The sequence below is a fragment of the Stegodyphus dumicola genome, chromosome 10, assembly GCF_044657685.1.
Source record: "Stegodyphus dumicola isolate Sdum_Otavi_A_Nest chromosome 10, ASM4465768v1".
Classification (NCBI taxonomy): domain Eukaryota; kingdom Metazoa; phylum Arthropoda; class Arachnida; order Araneae; family Eresidae; genus Stegodyphus; species Stegodyphus dumicola.
In genome coordinates, this window is record NC_140777.1 from 84977308 (window position 1) to 84996438 (window position 19131).

General features: G+C 34.6%; 1 protein-coding gene across 2 annotated transcripts in view; it reads left to right on the top strand.

Annotated features, from left to right (window-relative positions):
- The first annotated feature begins 433 nt into the window (after positions 1-433).
- Positions 434-19131, top strand: part of LOC118186304 (TWiK family of potassium channels protein 7-like) — a 35172-nt gene continuing 16474 nt past the window's right edge. The window contains exons 1-3 of one of the 2 annotated variants that reach the window (XM_035356388.2): positions 434-589; positions 11057-11493; positions 11716-11993. In XM_035356388.2, the coding sequence (XP_035212279.1) occupies positions 11061-11493; positions 11716-11993 (711 nt within the window). In that variant the 5' untranslated portion in view covers positions 434-589; positions 11057-11060. Of the gene's footprint in view, positions 674-11056; positions 11494-11715; positions 11994-19131 lie in introns of both variants that reach the window. The other variant, XM_085826081.1, reaches the window with a different exon arrangement.

The following is a 19131-nucleotide window of genomic DNA, read 5'->3' on the forward strand; positions in this document are numbered from 1 at the left end:
AACTTGCGACACAAGAATATTTAGTTATTAAAATTATTCTTCACTAATATTCTTTTCACCAATAATAAATCATCGCCAGTTAAGAGATAAAAACGAGTGAGAAATTATAAATGACGAAATTGCATAACAGGAATTCAAAGAAAAGTCCGGTTCTGTACAATGAATCTCGAATTTTGCCAAACGATTTCTTTCACGTTTCAGGAAAATATTTTACATTATTTATTCTGACGTTTGTATGCGTTCTTATTTCATTATTCCCAGAAAACACGTTAGAAGATATTTTACAACGTTTGCTCGTCCATGTGGCCCTGTTGTCTTAGTAACTTAAGGTACTAAATTCAGTGTTTTAAAAGCAAATCCTGAAAAGAAGATTTAATCGATTAGCCTTTTCTCATACAGCAGGTTGTTGTTGGTTACTGTATATATACTATCTCCGGACTTGTCACGAAACGCATCGAGTTGTTGTTTGCTGACACTTAGCAACTGATACGTGTTTGCAGTTATCTGTGAAGGAATTCTAAGCTAAAGCTATGTTTATATCCTCATGAGAATTTGAAAGTTAACGCAGTTTAGATGAAGTCGACAAAAGGTGAGTCTTCATCCTTGACATTCTTATAACGGTCAATAGCAACTGAATAATTAGGTTCTCTGCGACAACAGAAGACAGAAGTTCGTAAGTCATCATCAAGTATGATATTGGCTGTAATAATATTCATAGTTTACTTAAAATTGAAATGAATCTAATTAAAAACCGATTAGAACGCAGATTTTGAGAACTAGTAACAATTGTGGTAACTTCTGTAATCTGCCTTTGAAGATCTGTTGTAACAGTAGCAATTTTTACTTTTTTTAAGCATGTGAGAAATATATTTTTCAACCAACAGCATAATTTTAAAGCGTAGTTTGGATTTAAATTTAGTGCTGAAAATGTACATTAGTGAAATTTAATTTAAATGTGCTCAAATATAAGTAATACTGATTTTTCTCATTTTAAATTCAAATCCTAAGAAATATATTTATAGAATATAAAGATTTTAAAATGATTAATACAGTTAATTTATTTGGATTCGATTGTTATATTTCAAGCAAAACACATTAATAAAAAATAAAATATAACAATACAAACACATATAATTGTATCCACATATTGTATAAACACATATAATTATATTTTATTTTTTCAAATATTAAAGAAGTAAATTTGGTGCTAAATTTTTTATTGCTGCATTTTATTTGAAATATTTAGAAATATTTATTTCAAAATATTTCTAACTTAGTTTTATCAGAGTATTAAAAAATATTTATAACTTATTTATCTAAATATTTAAGATTTAAAGCTGATAAATATATCTTAATTCATTCCCTAAAAAATATTTATAACTTATTTATCTAAATATTTAGGATTTAAAACTGATAAATATATCTTAATTCATTCCCCTGATTGAAAACCATCTTTATCAGATATACTAGCTTACTATTTATTCAATATTTATGTTTGGAACATTTCTAAGACATTCTAATCTAAGTAAAAGGGTTTAAGAACCATTCATTTACTAAAATACAAGCCATATAAATCTGATAAATATATTTTTACTTATTAGCAACATATATAATATTCTATTATTTTTTTAATATTTGTTTTCATAGTAGTTCTAAAATATCTTAATCTGAAATATATGCTAATGTTATAAACTTTTACGTTTTAAAAACATAAAGAAACTTCTAAATTTATAAATTATCCATTTTTTTTTCATGACATTTTAGCCGTTATTTATTGAATACACTACTTTCTTACTTCTCAGATACATTTTAAAAATATTTCGAAAGCGCTGTAATGTAAAAAAATGCATAGATACTTTATCATAACGATTTATTTGACACTAAATTAAATGCATTTAATATTCGTACACTTGATAATAATTTTCTTTTTTACTTTTTAAAAAATATGATTTATTTATAGCTACATAAATAATAGCAAAAATGTATCTGTTTTTTTCGGTGGCTTGGCAAATGCGGTCAAGAGCAGGAGACTGACGTTAATTACATAAGGGGAAAGTAAACGACTGTGTCAGGGACCATAAGGGGAGATATATTTAAAAAAAAGTGTTTTTAGGTCTCATTCAGTATCAGTATATCAGAAATAAATAATGCATCAGAATGGAGACAAATTACATAAGATACGAAAAGTTATATTTATTTCTTTATTAACATTTCATTATTACATTGTTTTCGTTCAGGAATTTCCTTCCACCCCCCCCTGAGCAATACATACAGGTACATGTAAGTCTACTGAAAGCACTGCTATAAACAAATAATCCAACCCAATTCCAGTTGAACAGCGCTTATTAATACTAATTGTTTACGGAAAGCATCCTAGTTTTGGAAAAGCTTCGTATCATCTAATATAAAATTAATTAATTAATCATCTTAAGAATGATTTTGTGTTGAATATGGCAAAACATATGAGGGTTGGCTAGGCATGATTTCATGGAGAATTTTCTAAGGAAATGGGCTCATATTTACATACTTTAAGGAAATCCACGAAAATGCTTACACAAAGTGGTACGTTGCAGTAGGGTTCCTTCAATCCATCTGTTAAATTTGCATCTAATTGTCAAGTGCTCCCATCTGTTAAATTTGCATATAATTGTCAAGTGCTCAATTTTTTTGGATAGTTTATACATTCAAAGGAAAATACAAGTTACTCACTGAACTTCGCACGTTAGTCTGAATAACCTTTAAACCCGATGAACAGTATATTTCTATGACAAGGCGAGCTTTCTGACTGTACAATCTGTTTTACATTTAGCGAGCTTGTGCCGAATAAGTTTATTCGCTATTTTACGTAATTTCTGCAATATTTTGTAATTTTTTTATTTTTTTCATTTAAATTTTATTTTTTTAAAGATAATTTCTTTTTATTCACAAATATTTATATTTTCTATTTTTCTAATAAGTGAAACATTTAATTAGATTCTGATATTTTGTTTTCATAAGATAAAGTACGAAACCTTTGTTAAAATTTTCATTGCTCACTGTAGTTCAGTGACCGTATTTTAATGTGCTATTTTATTCGCGAGTCCATTCATCCGATTTGAAACTTGGAAATGAATTAACAAATCGATCTTTCCATTCAATTGGTCCTATCGACTTGAATGCAGTGAGCCTGAGTAAACGTGAAGTATCTTTCGTAAATATAAAAACCTTATAAGCGCATTTATAAATAATAATCTTAAAATATAATTTTGACAGCTGTTTGACGCTGCTTTCAAAAGATTTCTTAATTATAACTATAAATATATATACTGAAAATTGCGAAGAGAATAACACATACGTATCTGTTATTACGAGAATAAGTATTTCTAATGTATGCAATAGGGCAATTTATTTACTGTATCCATTTATTACTTATTGTAATGGATTGGAATATTTGAATATGAATTAGCTGAATATTTAAGAAAAATATTATGACTGCGAGAATAAGAAAAAAAAAATTTTTTTTTGAATATTTACTTTTTTATAGAATGCAGATGAATTCATTTTTACTCAACGAAAATAAAAATTTAGTAGCAAATTAATCTGTCTTGTATCGAGCACTTTAGTTCAGTGATCCGTATTAATGTGCGCTTTTTTTTAAAAAATTTAAATGCTTCAAGAATAATTAGAAAAGGGCATAATTCCCTTCTTACCCTTAAATTCTTCAATAAAAAAACTGCATTTTCAGCTATAACCAAGTGAAATAATTTTCTAAATATAATTCAAAGCATGAAAAATAAGGTACATAAACAGCTTGGAAATGGAACTAGCATTGAGATTCTCTTTAAAAAATATGGTGAAGCTTAACAAAAAGTCTACGAAGTGAAGTAATTCCGTAGAATATTTTCTAACTCTTTATGATTAAATTGCACTCAATTATACTTTATAAACGACATGTAAATACTATTTAACGTATATGTGTGGATGTGTGTGGCTCACTAGCGGCTGAGCTGTAAAATCGTTGAACGCTGGCAGGTCGATCCGGACTTCGAATCCGGATCGACGGGGATGGCTTTATTGGCGTTTTCGAGGTTTTCCCCACGTGTAACGTGCATAAGAGTCAGTTTTGCTTAGAAAGTTCTCCACGAGGCACTCTTACCCTTAGGCAAATAACCGTCGAATGCTTTGCTTTAATCAAACAAACCAGACCAAACAATAGATATATAAATAAGTAGCTTAAAAACTGCTATATTTTATGTATACTTATCAAGTAGTATTTCAATATATATAATGATTAAAAGAAAGGGAAAGTCGGATCCTAACTGATTGTATATAATGTAATCCCTATGAAGGCCCTAACAATTCTTTCTCACTTAAAGTCGTAACCCAGAAAGAGAACAAATTAAACTTCAGATACGTATACAATACTGAATCTAATACAAAAAATACAAAATATAAAAATAAATTATATATGTACGAAACCTAACTAACTATTTATATTGATATTACGTAATTATACGTATGGTAATGAACATTGTACACTGGTGTGCAAAAATTAAGGACGAGACAGTTTTTTCAATATAACTTTGTACAAAAGCTTACCAATTCAACACATTTAATACCGTAAAATCCCCAATACGTAAGACAATGAATAATGTAAGCAACACTTACTAAAAGAGAAATCAGAGGGATAAAAAAGAAGCTTTATTGAAAAAGTAGCATGAAGCGCAATGCGACTGAAGGCCGAAACATCCCTGTGATGGCTGTGATGGGTGTCCAGCAAGAAACATCCGGTCTTTAATAGGAGATATGATCTCCCCTGACTGGCTAGGCAGGTTTCACAGCGTCTGCCCATGCTGAGAATGAGGGTGTCAATGAGTTGTTGAGGCACTGCTGCCCATTCGTCTTGCAGCGCCAATTGAAGCTCCGGAATCGTTACTGGTGGTAAGGCACGAGCTGCCAAGCGTCTGCCTAGAAAATCACATACATGCTCGATGGGATTGAGATCCGGAGATCGTGCTAGCCAATCCATACGTTCAATATCCTCACTCTCTAAGAGCTGTTCGCAGCTACTGTGCAATGACATGGTGCATTGTCGTCCATGAAAAGGAACTGCGGACCCATAGCGCCTCTAAAATGACGCACATATGGAAGAAGAATCTCGTTACAATAACGGGTCCCGTTGACTGAACCTGCGTCGAAGATGTGAAGGTCTGTACGACTACTAAGCATGATGCCTCCCCAAACGAGAACACCGCCACCTCCATACCTGTCCCTTTCAATGATGTTCGAGGGATGATTATGGCTTCCCTGCTCTCTCCAGATTAGTATGCGATGAGAATCGCTACTCAGACTGAATCTGCTCTCATATGTAAAGAGTACTCGTTCCCATTCATTGTCTCTCCAATTCCGGTGTTCCCGGCACCACAGAGAACGCCTTCTCCGATGGGCAGGCGTTAGAAGTACACACCGTACAGGCGTCGTGCAAACAGACCACCACCGTGCAGTCTTCTGGCCACGGTAAAACGCGATATCGGTCGTCCAGTCACCTGTGTCGTGTGTTTAGCGATTGCTCCCGCTGTCTGCCGCCTGTTTCTTCTGGCCTGTAAGGCAATATACCGGTCATCTGCGGGTGTGGTTCCTCGTGGACGACCACTACTAAACCCCCGGATGGCTGTTCCTGTAGTTTGAAATTGTCTCCAAAGTCGTGAAACGATGCTGTGAGAATTCCGAACTCTGCAGCCACACTTGTCACACTGCGGCCTTCCTCCAACTTCCCAATGATTCGACCTCGGGTAAAAGCATCCAGATGTCGTTTAACAGATTGATTATTCGCCATTTCTCGCTAAGGCAGCAACTCGGTGTGATTTTAACTGCTATACGGCGTGCAATCTCTTTGCCAGAAATACTGATCTTACACCGACAACATGCTTTATACTACTCAGACACTCCCCCATTACGTCTACCTGCATATCTGCGCATGTGCAACCGTACATCACCTTACTTAATCTCCTGATTGGTCTTTCTGTCCGCTCTGCCTCTTCGTTCAGCTGATATGCTAATTTTTCGACTTCGTCCTTAATTTTTGCACACCAGTGTATAATAAAGATATTTTATACCTTGTTCTATATTTGGTTCCATTTATATATACCTATACATAGATATATATAATTTAAGGATTCCATTTAAGGATTATAGTAGTAGTTAATACTACTACATATAAAACACAAAAGTGCATCAATAATGTATTTTTCAGTATTATTTAACTTCATTCTTAAGAATTTTCTGCAGTCTAGTTTGCGTTATTTTATTCATAAGTCTCAAATAAAAACAATTATTGTTTATATGCCATTAGAAAATTAACCAAAAAGCAGCGACCACAATGCAATTGAGAAACAGTCCTTAGCCGTGAAAAGGTTGAAAGCCATTCGATTATGACTATTATCTCACACACTCAGCTACTTCGCATACATGGAACATAGCATTCGAAATGAAAAACTCAATATTTACTACAAATTCATTCGTGTAACAAATACCTGTCTTTCTACACCTATGGCTTTAAAAAAAGATGTTATTTATCTTACAGTTTATCGTTAAGTAATACATTTTCATTGTACAAAATTGCATTCATTCGAAGAATTCAATTTGTATTTTCCTCTGTATAAAACTGAATGTAGAGAAGTTAGATGTTTAAACGACCCCCACATTTTCTCAAGACCACGAGCAAGATTATCGCCTTCTTTTCAGCCTCCCCGTGAAAAAAGGGGTTCTAAATTTACGACCTGACCGCATATGAGGTGATTTCGTTTTTTTCATTTAAATTTTGCTACTTTTATGATATGCATTCAAGGTAACTTTTATTATGCCAAAATTAATTACAATTTTTTTATTTCTCAGAACATATTTTGTTTTGATTTTTGATTCCTGAAAGCCCCTTTAATTTTTATCTTTATTTTTAACATCACAAAATTATCATATAAATTAATAATAATCTGTTAACTATTCAACATCTATTCACTCTTCTGCAAATTATTTGTAAAATTTCTGTAAGAACTGCAAATGCGCACTTTTAAAAAATATTATCTTCTTTCATTTTTAATGCTGTTTATAAAGCAATCAATATTCTTTAATCTGTTAGGCATTTAAAAAAATATTACTTCAATTGAAAGATTTTCGTGAAATTTCATTTAAAACAAAATGGTATTCTATTATTTTATAAAGAGAGCCAAGAAATGCATTTTGCTTTGATTTAATTGAGTTATTTCTTGAATTTTTCATATGAATATAATAATACATTTTCTTTTTTCATGTCTTCACAAAATGCAGATATGAGCTTCATTCTGATATAGATGCTAGAATTATTAACATAAATAAGATTTATAATTAATTTTACATTTGTCCTTAAATAAGAATAATATTGCTTGTTAGCTTGTAATATATTTTCTCTAAGATCTCATTATTATTCTTTATTTCAATAATGTGCAACTGATTTATTTTGAAAAAAGACTGTAGAGCTACAGGAATGTCGGAAAATTTTTCTTGTTATTAATGTTATTCTTTTTTCTAACATAAAAAAGAGTTTCGTTACGAATGATTTAATATCCTCTATAACCTTATTTCATAGCAATTATAGGTCATTTAAAAAATTTTTAATTAAATAATGTTTTATCGTATTTACATCGTGTATCACTAAATTCAATTTGCATCGCTAAAGATAAAAAGTATTCTTTTTGATGTTTTTAAGCTAAAGTCTTTCGCAATTATTACGAAAATGCGTTTCGCAATATTAGAGAAATAAATAAATCTAGTAATGTTTTGTATTTATGCTGTTAACTGAATGCTTTTATTTCGAAAGCATTTTTCGCTACGTTAGAAAAGCAAACAATTTTCTGATTTGTCAAACATATCGATATAACTTTAACATTAAAATAATTATTGTTTAGCTATAGTCCATCTGTTTCAGGAGCAAAAATATTTGCTACTGAAGAAAAGGCACGTATGTTGATCGCTTTCGAAATCAAAATTATTCAAAAGTTGCATCGATCTAAAGCTGTTTTTCCCCTACTTTTAAAATTCACATTCACATAACAACTAACTTTTAAGATCTCAAAGAAACTTTAAAAAAATCTTCAGTATTAAGAACTGAAATTAATATACGTTGAACATTTATTGAGGTAAACTTTACGCCAAAAGGCATCAGATGGATTTCGTGGAATGTAATTATTCTTTAATTACCTACTTTTAAAATTCACATTCACATAACAACTAACTTTTAAGATTTAGATCTCAAAGAAACTTTAAAAAAATCTTCAGTATTAAGAACTGAAATTAATATACGTTGAACATTTATTGAGGTAAACTTTACGCCAAAAGGCATCAGATGGATTTCGTGGAATATAATTATTCTTTAATTACGTACTTTTAAAATTCACATTCACATAACAACTAACTTTTAAGATCTCAAAGAAACTTTAAAAAAATCTTCAGTATTAAGAACTGAAATCAATATACGTTGAACATTTATTGAGGTAAACTTTACGCCAAAAGGCATCAGATGGATTTCGTGCAATGTAATTATTCTTTAATTACCTACTTTTAAAATTCACATTCACATAACAACTAACTTTTAAGATTTAGATCTCAAAGAAACTTTAAAAAAATCTTCAGTATTAAGAACTGAAATTAATATACGTTGAACATTTATTGAGGTAAACTTTACGCCAAAAGGCATCAGATGGATTTCGTCGAATATAATTATTCTTTAATTACGTACTTTTAAAATTCACATTCACATAACAACTAACTTTTAAGATCTCAAAGAATCTTTAAAAAAATCTTCAGTATTAAGAACTGAAATTAATATACGTTGAACATTTATTGAGGTAAACTTTACGCCAAAAGGCATCAGATGGATTTCGTGGAATGTAATTATTCTTTAATTCCTGACAGTAATTTTACATTTCCTGCTCAGTTTCTCTTCCATTTTTTTCCTACATGGTTACTCTTTAAAGCTGGGAAAACGCCAGCGGCGTAAGTATTTGGAAAACAGAGTTCCTGGTGGGACATTAAGTCCATTAATGGTCTTAATTCTTAAAAGTACTACAAAATTGAAACTGAGATAACAAAAAGGTAACTCTAAGTTACAATATAAAATTTTGTTTTTTAGCATTGGCATAGATATGTGACATGTGAAAGCACAGATAACTTCTTTTGATTGAATTCCTATTTACATAATTCTAGTTAAAATCATTACCAATGACCTCCAATTACTTTGAGGATAAAAGGAAGTGCAAAAGAATGGATTCCCGACCCAGTCGTATAATCTCTTGACAGGTCTGTAAAATAACAATCGCTTTTATTCGATAACTCCTTTAGGTGGGATAGAATAAAACTTGAAGCTTTCTGGTATCCATCTTCACATTTTACTCCCATCAGTAATTGAAACATATCAAGATTCCCTTTTACAACATGTTCTTTCTAAAAGTTTCTCCCCCTTTCGGAGAACTTTCGGCTTCCCCGCATGTTTGAATGTTAGCCATGCCGCACTGACACTGTCGAGATTCGAAAGAGCAAAGAATCTCTGAGGAGAAGAAGTAAAGGTTCCCCGGGGCAAATGTGGCTCCGTCAGACCGAAGAGACACATTACGTATATCCCTGAAGCTTACTTTAAAGGGGCAAACCATTCCAAAGCCATCCACCCTCCGTACCTCACTGCGCATGTGCGAAATAACATCAGGAGGCAACAAAGCAACATCAAAGAATGCAGCATGCCGTCGGCCATGTTAGCAATCTTTTACCACGTTGTTCGAAAACGTTCTTTGTTGTTGTAGTCAGAGGTAATTGGTTTTAGCTATGTGAAATTCTTTAAAGACATTTTAAATGTAATGCTGTAAGTGAAATGGTTTTGGCTATTGGGTGAAAACTTTGCTCGTGGTTTTCACAATGGTCATTCCAAGTAATTGTCTAAACGTTTTCATGGTAATTTGTTTTTAAAGTTGTTGTCGGATAACTATAATGTATTTCAGTGTTTTCAATTTATTTAGGGGTGCCTTTAATTGTCTTTAAATATTTTTTTCTGTTTCAGTCAGTTATTGCAAATTTTGCTTTTAAAACTTCACTGTAAAATTTTAACTATGGATCCATAAAAATTTATTACGTTTTGTATGGCATGTGTTTTCCCTCCTTTTTAAGTTTACAGAAGAAAAGAATTAAGAAATTTATTTCATTTAAATTTTGTCTTCGCACGGCTTGCTCTTTAAAATGAAAGTAAAAATTGCACAGGATTTCTATAATTCGCCCCAAAATTCCAACTGACATCCTTTTGCTCATAAAACTCCAGAAATGTATGAAAATAAAACATTTTGGTTTATTTCAAAGTAAAAAATTTACTATCTCCTCGAACTGCGCTGTTTAAATTTCACCCTGCGCTGGTGTTTCACTGCATAGCCGTGGCTCTTCGGTACAGCGGCGCAGAGGCGAAACAGGTTTACATTGCGTCTATGGAAGCTTTCATTCTTCTCCTTCTTAGAGATTCTTTGGAAAGAGGGTCCTTCAGCACGATAACCACTGTACCGGTTGATCGGCAGCGATAATCTTACTGAGATGAATAATGAGATGGTTTCATTTCACAGAGTCTTGTTCTCTAGACATTTCGTTTTCTTTTTATTCTTCACAGACACCCTTCGTTTTCTTTTTATTCTAGGTACGTCAAAGACAAAACTTATGCATCACCCATGCCAAAAACAACACAGCTTAAAAGCGAGTAATTCAGGAAACTTAAGCTGCTTTGCAATCAAGCGTAGTTGTGTTGAAACCAAGCTTTGATTAGATAGAGTTCCTGAAACAAGAAGCTAATATATCCAAATTGAGTTTTGTTATATAAGTAAAAAGATTTTCTTAAGTGTTGTAAAATGTCTGTAAACATTACGTTTTCGTATATTTATTACAATTAGTTTTGTTTTTATTTGTGAAAGAGTTTAGATGTAAATGATCTGAATAAAATTCACATTATTAAGTACTGAGTATTCAAAACTCCTTCACTCTAAAATTGCATTATTTTGAAGTTTATGTGTCCTTCTAGGAAAATGCAAGCTTCAGGGGAGGAAAAAGTAGACAGACCACAATCACAACGTTCATGTGCAAAACTCGTCCTCCGCCTCTTATTTTCCCACGTGGGTCTCTTTCTGTTAGTGGTCCTCTATGCCGGTTTCGGGGCTTTTATCTTCGTTGAGGTGGAATACGATTATGAGACGACTCTCAGGAAAGAGAGGCGCATCAGATCCATAGATGTGAATGATTCGATAGCGTATCTTTCTGCCCTTTTTTATTACTTGAGGGACAGAAACTTCAGTGAATTTAATTCCAGGGTGTATGCAGAGCTCAAGAGTTTTGACAATTTTATTGTGGGAGTAGTAACCAATTTCTCCTATGACGGCACCATGGATGAGGAAAACTGGGACAGGGAATGGACCTTTGGAAGTGGACTTCTGTATGCTGTAACCATTCTAACTACCATTGGTAAGCACAAATTTCTTATAATATATCATTTGCACAACAGTCTTTGTCTCATCACAGAATAAGTAATGTTAGTCACGGTTCAAAGTTCCATGATTTTTAAGAAGTTTCTTAAATTTAATAGCATCGATATAGGGAAGGGGTGAAAACATTAAATATCTGATATCTTTTCAGCAACCGATGCTTGAGTAAGATTTAAATTTCCTTGAATTTTCTTTTCTGTAGGTTATGGTCATGTGACTCCAAAAACGCAGCTTGGAAAGATCATCACCATTTTGTACTCCTTGATAGGCATTCCATTGACGCTGATCTTCCTCGCCAATATTGGTGAACTAATGGCGTCTGTGTTTCGTTACCTGTACAGTAGACTGTGCTGTCGATGGTGCAGAGGTGCCCGTCGTCGCAGCGAATTTTCGAGAGATATGATTGTCAAAATGGGAGGCAGGCTTCCTCCATTATCCAACGACGAAGTCGGAAAAGAGGAATATATGCCAACTGAAAAAGTAAGAATCATCTTTGTCATTGTTTTTCCTCCGCATTTTCTAGTTTTATTGTTACAAATAAACATTCATATCAAAGTGGTTCACATAAACTGACTTTTTTGATTTACTTATTAATCCCTTACCATAGATTACATTAAACATATTATTAAAATTCGCGAATAGAAATTGAAATCTGACTGGAGCAATTTTAAAACCATCCAGCGCCTGAAGCTGAAACGAAACTAAGTACTTTCTGTATAGCAGCTACCCTTTCAGATTCAAATATTAACCATTGCAATGAACTTACAGAACGATAATCACAATGCTAATATATTTCTCACGTGGGCGTACCAGAGCGCCTAGTGGCAACTTTTTACTTCCTTGTACGAAGTAAAAAGGAAGTATTGTAATCGCGAAAAGTTTCAGGCAGCATATTTCAAAGAAAATATCCATTTTGACCGCTATCGAATGCAATTTAACGATGTTTATTCGTGATATCTGTACGTAAGGACAGAATAAAAGATTCGTTTCCTCCAAAAAAACATTATAAAACTGCTTTAAAATTAATTCTGAAGAGAATTTTTCGTGGCGTCTGTACGAACGTACGTACGTATCTCGCATAACTCAAAAACGAGTAGCCTCAAAACGTTGAAATTTTGTATATAGGACTAGTATAATATGTAGAAGTGCACCTCATATTTTGGTTGCAATCGGCCGCACGAAACGTATATAAATATATTTATATAAATATCCACTCTGTTACTGTGATCTCAGTTCCTTTACTCGTATATGTTTGTAAATTGTACATTTTTTGCTTTAAGAATGTTTGAATTATGTTGTTTTTATCTCCCAGTTAAGGTTTTTATGCCTTTAGTTAATCTGTATGGAATATTTTTAGTATTATCAACAATTTTAAAGTTGTTTAAGTGCCGCTAAGCCTTTTTTGATGGCGGCCATTGATTGTTTACATTTGAAACAGCAGACTAGTGGATTTGTTGCCAATCTAGAGAAACGTAGCTTCGCAGCAACAAAGATAACCTCCTTCGTTTATTATTACCAATTAAATCATGCTTAATCTTTCTGGAATTTTTTCGAGGAAATAAGTGTTTAAGATTTACTTCGTAATTTTTAATATAGATATTTTGAGTTTTTATGTATTTTTGCCTTCTCGTGAAGTGAGAACTGAATGAATTGAATGAGAAATACTCAGTCGTCTGTGAAAAACTGTTTCTTTTTTGTTTTGTTTGCTTAATTTCTTTTATACATCGTTCTAGCTTTATTATAGTATTTGAATAGAACATGTGGCAACGATTAGATAATTCTTTAAATGATATAAATTTTGTGCATTCTGAGTTATAATATGAACGAAATATAATACTGTTAAGTGAATCTAGTCTGTCGAACCAGAGTGTCGCTATGGTAAACAAATACTAGAGGGAATTTTAAAGAATGCCTTTATTCTTTTGTGGTTTATGCGCTGTCGGCGAAGTAGATTTAATTCAATCCAATAAGTTTAAATGAAATGCAAGAAAAATGCGTATAATTTAATATTTCGTGCAAGGAAGTCATGTGGTATACACATCAGATTTTTTATCTTACAGATTATAATATCATTTCTCTTTATTTTGCGCAAAGACGTTTAGAAAGCATAAATAACAAAAGAACCAAAAGACCAAAGAACCAAAAGACAAATTAGAAGATTATTCTTACATCAAGAAGATTCTGCTACAAAGATTCAAATTAAATGCTGAATCATTTCGAATTAAACTTACTACACACCAAAAACACCCTGGGTCCTTATGGAAAGATTTTGCTTACGAATTAAACAATTATCTCGAAGAGTGGCTTCATAGTCTCGATGTTACAGACTTTGAATCACTCAAAGACTTGGTCCTGACGGATCAGCTTAAAAGAAGAGTCAGTAGTGACGTTAAGGAGCATTTTATTGATACTTGGGGAAAAATAAAGAGTTCATCTGAATTAGTACAGAAATTGGATGATTATGAAGCTGTACGTGTTAAAAATACGAACTATAAAACTGAACTTCCTGGCAGGCGGAACTATTCTTACAAACCGACTAATCCATCCAAACAGAAAGTAGAAAATCGAACAAGTGACGTACAGGGAACTCATAAAACCTTTTTAAATCGTGGGCAGCAACAAACAGAGAAAAAGCGACCTCCTTTAACATGCTATGGGTGCGGAAAAACTGGTTTTATCAAGTCTAAATGTTCAGACTGTAACCTCCCAAAGACTTCAAATTCATCAAATTTTGGCACTATCCAAATCCGATCTTGTTTATCTTCCACTCGGACTGCTGTATTTCCAATTAGTATTGGTGGTGTTTCCGGTACAGCTTTCGCCGACACTGGTGCTAGTCACTCAATTGCAAGTGAATCCCTCTATCATATTCTGCAGAAACAAGATGCAGTATTTGAAAAGACAACACTAGAGGTGTCTTTCGCTGATGGTTTGGTATCTGAAAAAGAGGTACTTCGCACCGAACAAATTATTCTTCTCGAAGGCAGAGAGTTCAAAACTCCGCTCCTTGTGTTGCCTGATGCCAAAAATAACTCGACTCTGTTAGGAATTGACTTTCTTCAAAAAGCTAAAATTGTTTTAAATCTTGCTGAAAATAGGTGGAACTTTTCTCGTGAACCTCGAAGAAAATATAGCTTCGTGAAACCTCATCAATCCCAAGTACTGGAAGAAGCCCCAGTTGTTGTAAACAACTGCCAACTACGAGAAAATGAAGGACAACAATTAACTACAGCCCAACGGCTTACAACTGATGCTTTGCTTAACAAATATCACACTGTCTTCAAAGTAGGGGGAGAAGCCACTCCATTCATTGAACACCATATTAACACAAGAAACAGCCCCCCTGTTTCAGTCCCTCCATATCGGATGAGCCCAAGTAAGAAAGAACTGTTGAAAAAGGAACTTGATTCCCTTCTAAAACTAGGTATCATAAAAGAATGTGAAAGCCCCTATGCCTCTCCTGTGGTTCTGATTCCCAAGGCAAATGGAAAAGTACGGTTATGCATTGATTATCGTAACCTAAATGCTCAAACCGTTCCAGATACTTATCCTTTGCCACGTATAGATGATTTGTTGAGTGAAGCAAAACTGACACCTTATATGTCAACTATTGATTTGAGATCCGGTTATCATCAGGTGAGAGTAGCTGAAGAAGATCAAAATAAGACTGCTTTTGTTTGCCCTTTTGGTACATATAAATTTACCCGAATGCCCTTCGGATTGAGAAACGTTCCAGCCACTTTTTCTAGATTGATAGATAGGTTCCGTTCTGGACTTAATAATGTGTTTGCTTTGACATATTTAGATGATATCATCGTGCTGTCATCTAGCTTTGAAAAGCACCTTTCTGACTTAGAACAAGTTTTCCAACGTCTATCGTTATTCAAGCTCAATGCTAATCATGAGAAGTGCCACTTCTGTTGTGAAAAAGTGAAATATTTAGGGCATTACATTACTAAGCATGGTATAGCTGTTGATCCACACAAGACTGCTGCCATTGCAGACATTCCATCGCCGAAAACTGTTAAGCAAGTGCAATCGTTCGTACAAACGTGTTCCTGGTATCGTCGATATATTCCAAATTTTTCTCAAATAGCCAAACCGTTAACGGATTTAACAAAGAAGAAAGCGCTGTGGAAGTGGGAAGCACAACAAGAAAATGCTTTCCAAAAGCTGAAATCCAAATTAATTAGCCAGCCGATTCTTAAGCAAGCTGATGGAACGAAGCCTTTTATCATTCGCACAGATGCTAGCAATGTAGCCATTGGAGCAGTGTTGCTACAAGGGGAGAAAAAGGAAGAACACCCTATAGAATATGCCAGCCGCTTGCTGACTGCATCAGAACGAAACTATTCCACCATAGAAAAAGAAGCCTTAGCAGTAGTATGGGCACTCAACAAATTTAGAGGATATGTTGAAAGCCAGTCTATCACAATCACCTCTGACCACCAACCATTGAAATGGCTGATGTCTTTAAAGTCACCAACTGGTAGGCTCGCAAGATGGGCCTTACAAATCCAATCCTACAATCTGACTATCAATTACATTCCTGGACGATTGAACTTTATTGCTGATCTATTGTCTCGTCCTATTTGTGAACACTCAAGTACAGATTCTTGTCAAGTATGTGCTGTCTCTGTCGAAATCCCTACTATTAGCCCTGCAGAATTAAGACAGTCACAGCTAGAAGATGATGATCTTCGGAAGATCATCGAAACTTTTGAGAGTCCAGAGAAAGAAGCAGACTGTGCAACTTGGACTGGAAGAGGCTACGTTATGAACAGAGGAGTTTTGTACCGATATTCTCCTGATTCAGAAGAGGAAGAAGCTCAACTAGTTATACCTCAAAAAAGAAAAGCAGAAATCTTGAAAGAATATCATGATTCGCCAACGGCCGGTCACTATGGATCTGAAGGAACATTTTATCGAATAGCAAAAAGATACTACTGGGTTGGAATGAGAAAGGATATAGCAGAATATGTCAAAAGCTGTCTCGAAGGCTGTCGTTATAAAGCCACTAATCAAAAGCCATCTGGCTTACTTCAAACTCCAGTCTATGCTCAACGTTTTGAGACCTTGTCAATTGATCTTTTCGGTCCCCTTCCTGAAACACCGTCTGGTGAAAAATGGATTTTTATTGTGCAGGACTGTGCAACGAAGTGGACAGAACTATTTGCTTTAAAGGAAGCCACGGCCAGAGAATGTGCCACTATTCTTTTGGAGGAAGTCGCCCTTCGATTTGGGTTACCCAGGAAAATAATAAGTGATAACGGTACCCAGTTTACTAGTGCTGTTATGCAACAACTATGCTATATCTTGAACATTGATCAAAGTCTTACTCCTGTCTATCACCCACAATCTAACCCAGTTGAAAGGAAGAATAGAGATCTGGAACCACGTTTAGCAATACTTGTTGGTAACGACCATCAGTCATGGAAGGATAAACTGCCATTAATAAGGTTTGCTTTGAATACAGCCAAATGTGATTCAACTGGACATTCTGCTTCTTTTCTTCAATTTGCACGAGAGTTACGAACCTTAGATGATGTAAAGCATGATATAAAAGCCGTAATTGAGAACGATAATTTTGTTCGCGAAATTACTCCATATTTGAAACGTTTTGCAAGAAATGTACAACAGGTACGAGAAAGAGTCGAATTGCATCAAGATAAACAGAAACCTTATGCTGACAGAAAACAAAGAGAAACACCGAAATTCATTCCTGGAGATAAAGTTTGGGTCACCCTCCACCCAATCAGCAAAGGTCCACTGAAGAAAACTGCTAAATTCATGCCGAAGAGAGATGGTTCTTATGTGATACTGACTACAAGATCTCCAACCACTTATGATATTGCCGATCCTCATGAACCAGACAAAATTCTCGGCAAGTATCATGTTTCAGCCTTGAATCCATATCAAGATCGAAATAATTTTCAAAACTCAGCTCGTGTAACTCCAGTGGTTCCCTTAAAGAAAAGAGGACGCCCGAAACGTGTAATACCACCCGAATCTGCACCTGTTGCACAAGGTGCTGGTGAAGCTAAATTTCCTGCTTGTCAAACTGGAGCCCATTCATCTGATTCTCCGCCCGCTGCACAAAGTAGACAAAGGTCAGTTCCTGACTTCTTGCCGAGACGTCTACGAAGTCAGAGGGGGAGGATGTAACAGACCTATTTAAGTGTAATTGAACTATTTTATTCACCTCATGAACTATAACCGAACTATTTTATTTAAACGCCATCTCGTGGCGATATGAAAAAACGTCAGTCGAACTCCAGCCGCCATGATGTTGTTTACTATGTCTCTGTTATTCAACTGTTTGATGTTCCATTTGGTATATGTTTCATTTTTATGTATATTTCTTTTGTTTGTAACCGTTCCTGTGTGCTCTGTTAATAAATCCTTTTAAAGCTAGCCGGCATTAGTGTCTATTGAGGAACGGCTACATCACAGATATAAATATCCTGTTGCAGGCTTTTGGAAAATCTATTTGCTGCTCTTGATTATTCCTTGACTATAACCTGCAGCTTCTTCTGATATGATATTAAGTTTAGCCACTTCCGTTGAGTAGCATACTTGTATAATCTGAAAGTATTGCTTACAATAATTTGTGTCGATTCTTTTCTAAAATTGGTTATTGGTGATAAGAATAAAATGCTACAACAACTAGTTTAATGATTGTAAAATATATCATAATCTGCAATACAAACTTAATGGCTTGCCTAATTATTTCAAAATGGAAATTATTTTTGTAAAGAGAGTTTAGTAGTATAGTTGCTGTTGTTGTGACTTACCTCAGTTGTCTTACAGGAACATCAGAAGGTCACAAAATTCACCGCGGCAAGGACAGCAATGTTGCACTTGCCGTTGACAACAAGATTGCAACATTGCGCCTTGAGCACCATACAGGGGACAATACGACTTCGCTCAGTGCCCCCCCCAGTTTTCATGAAGAGCACCTTGCAGGGCACGGGTCCGAGGATCTCCCACCTCTCTTCCCCTACCACAGTCTCTCGAGAGGACTTTTGGCTCGCCGCATTCTTAGATTGCCCCCATGCAGCAACGACACTATACACTTACAAATATCCATGCCTTCTCCTGGATTCGAACCCTGGCTCTTCGGTACCGCAGTAGGCTCCCCTAACCACTTCTCGGACCTAAAGAGTCAGACATTCCATCAGCTCCTAAGAATATGGCAAGAACGTTAGGATCAAGCCTCCACAGGGAGACGTGTTTACAATCTCATTCCCAAGGTCAAGACAACAATCCAAACTAATAGCAATTACATGACGTGTTTCCTCACTGGTTAATGGGCCCTTCCCTTCATACCTCTGCCGCTTTGGCTTGAGAGAGAATGGTAACTGTGAATGTGGGGAGGTGAATCATCCAGACCATTTTGTGTTCTCCTGCCCACACACAGCACTTAACAGCCGCAATCAACCAGGAGCCAGATTCTGCCCAAATTAGTTCCAGAATCTACAAAGTAACAGAGTTGCCCGGCGGAAACTGAAAACAATAATTGACTACTGTACTATCAATTACTCTTCTGACGCTGGAAGATAGTAGTCATGAAAATCTATATAAGCTACAGGGGTTGAACAAAAATATGGAAACACCT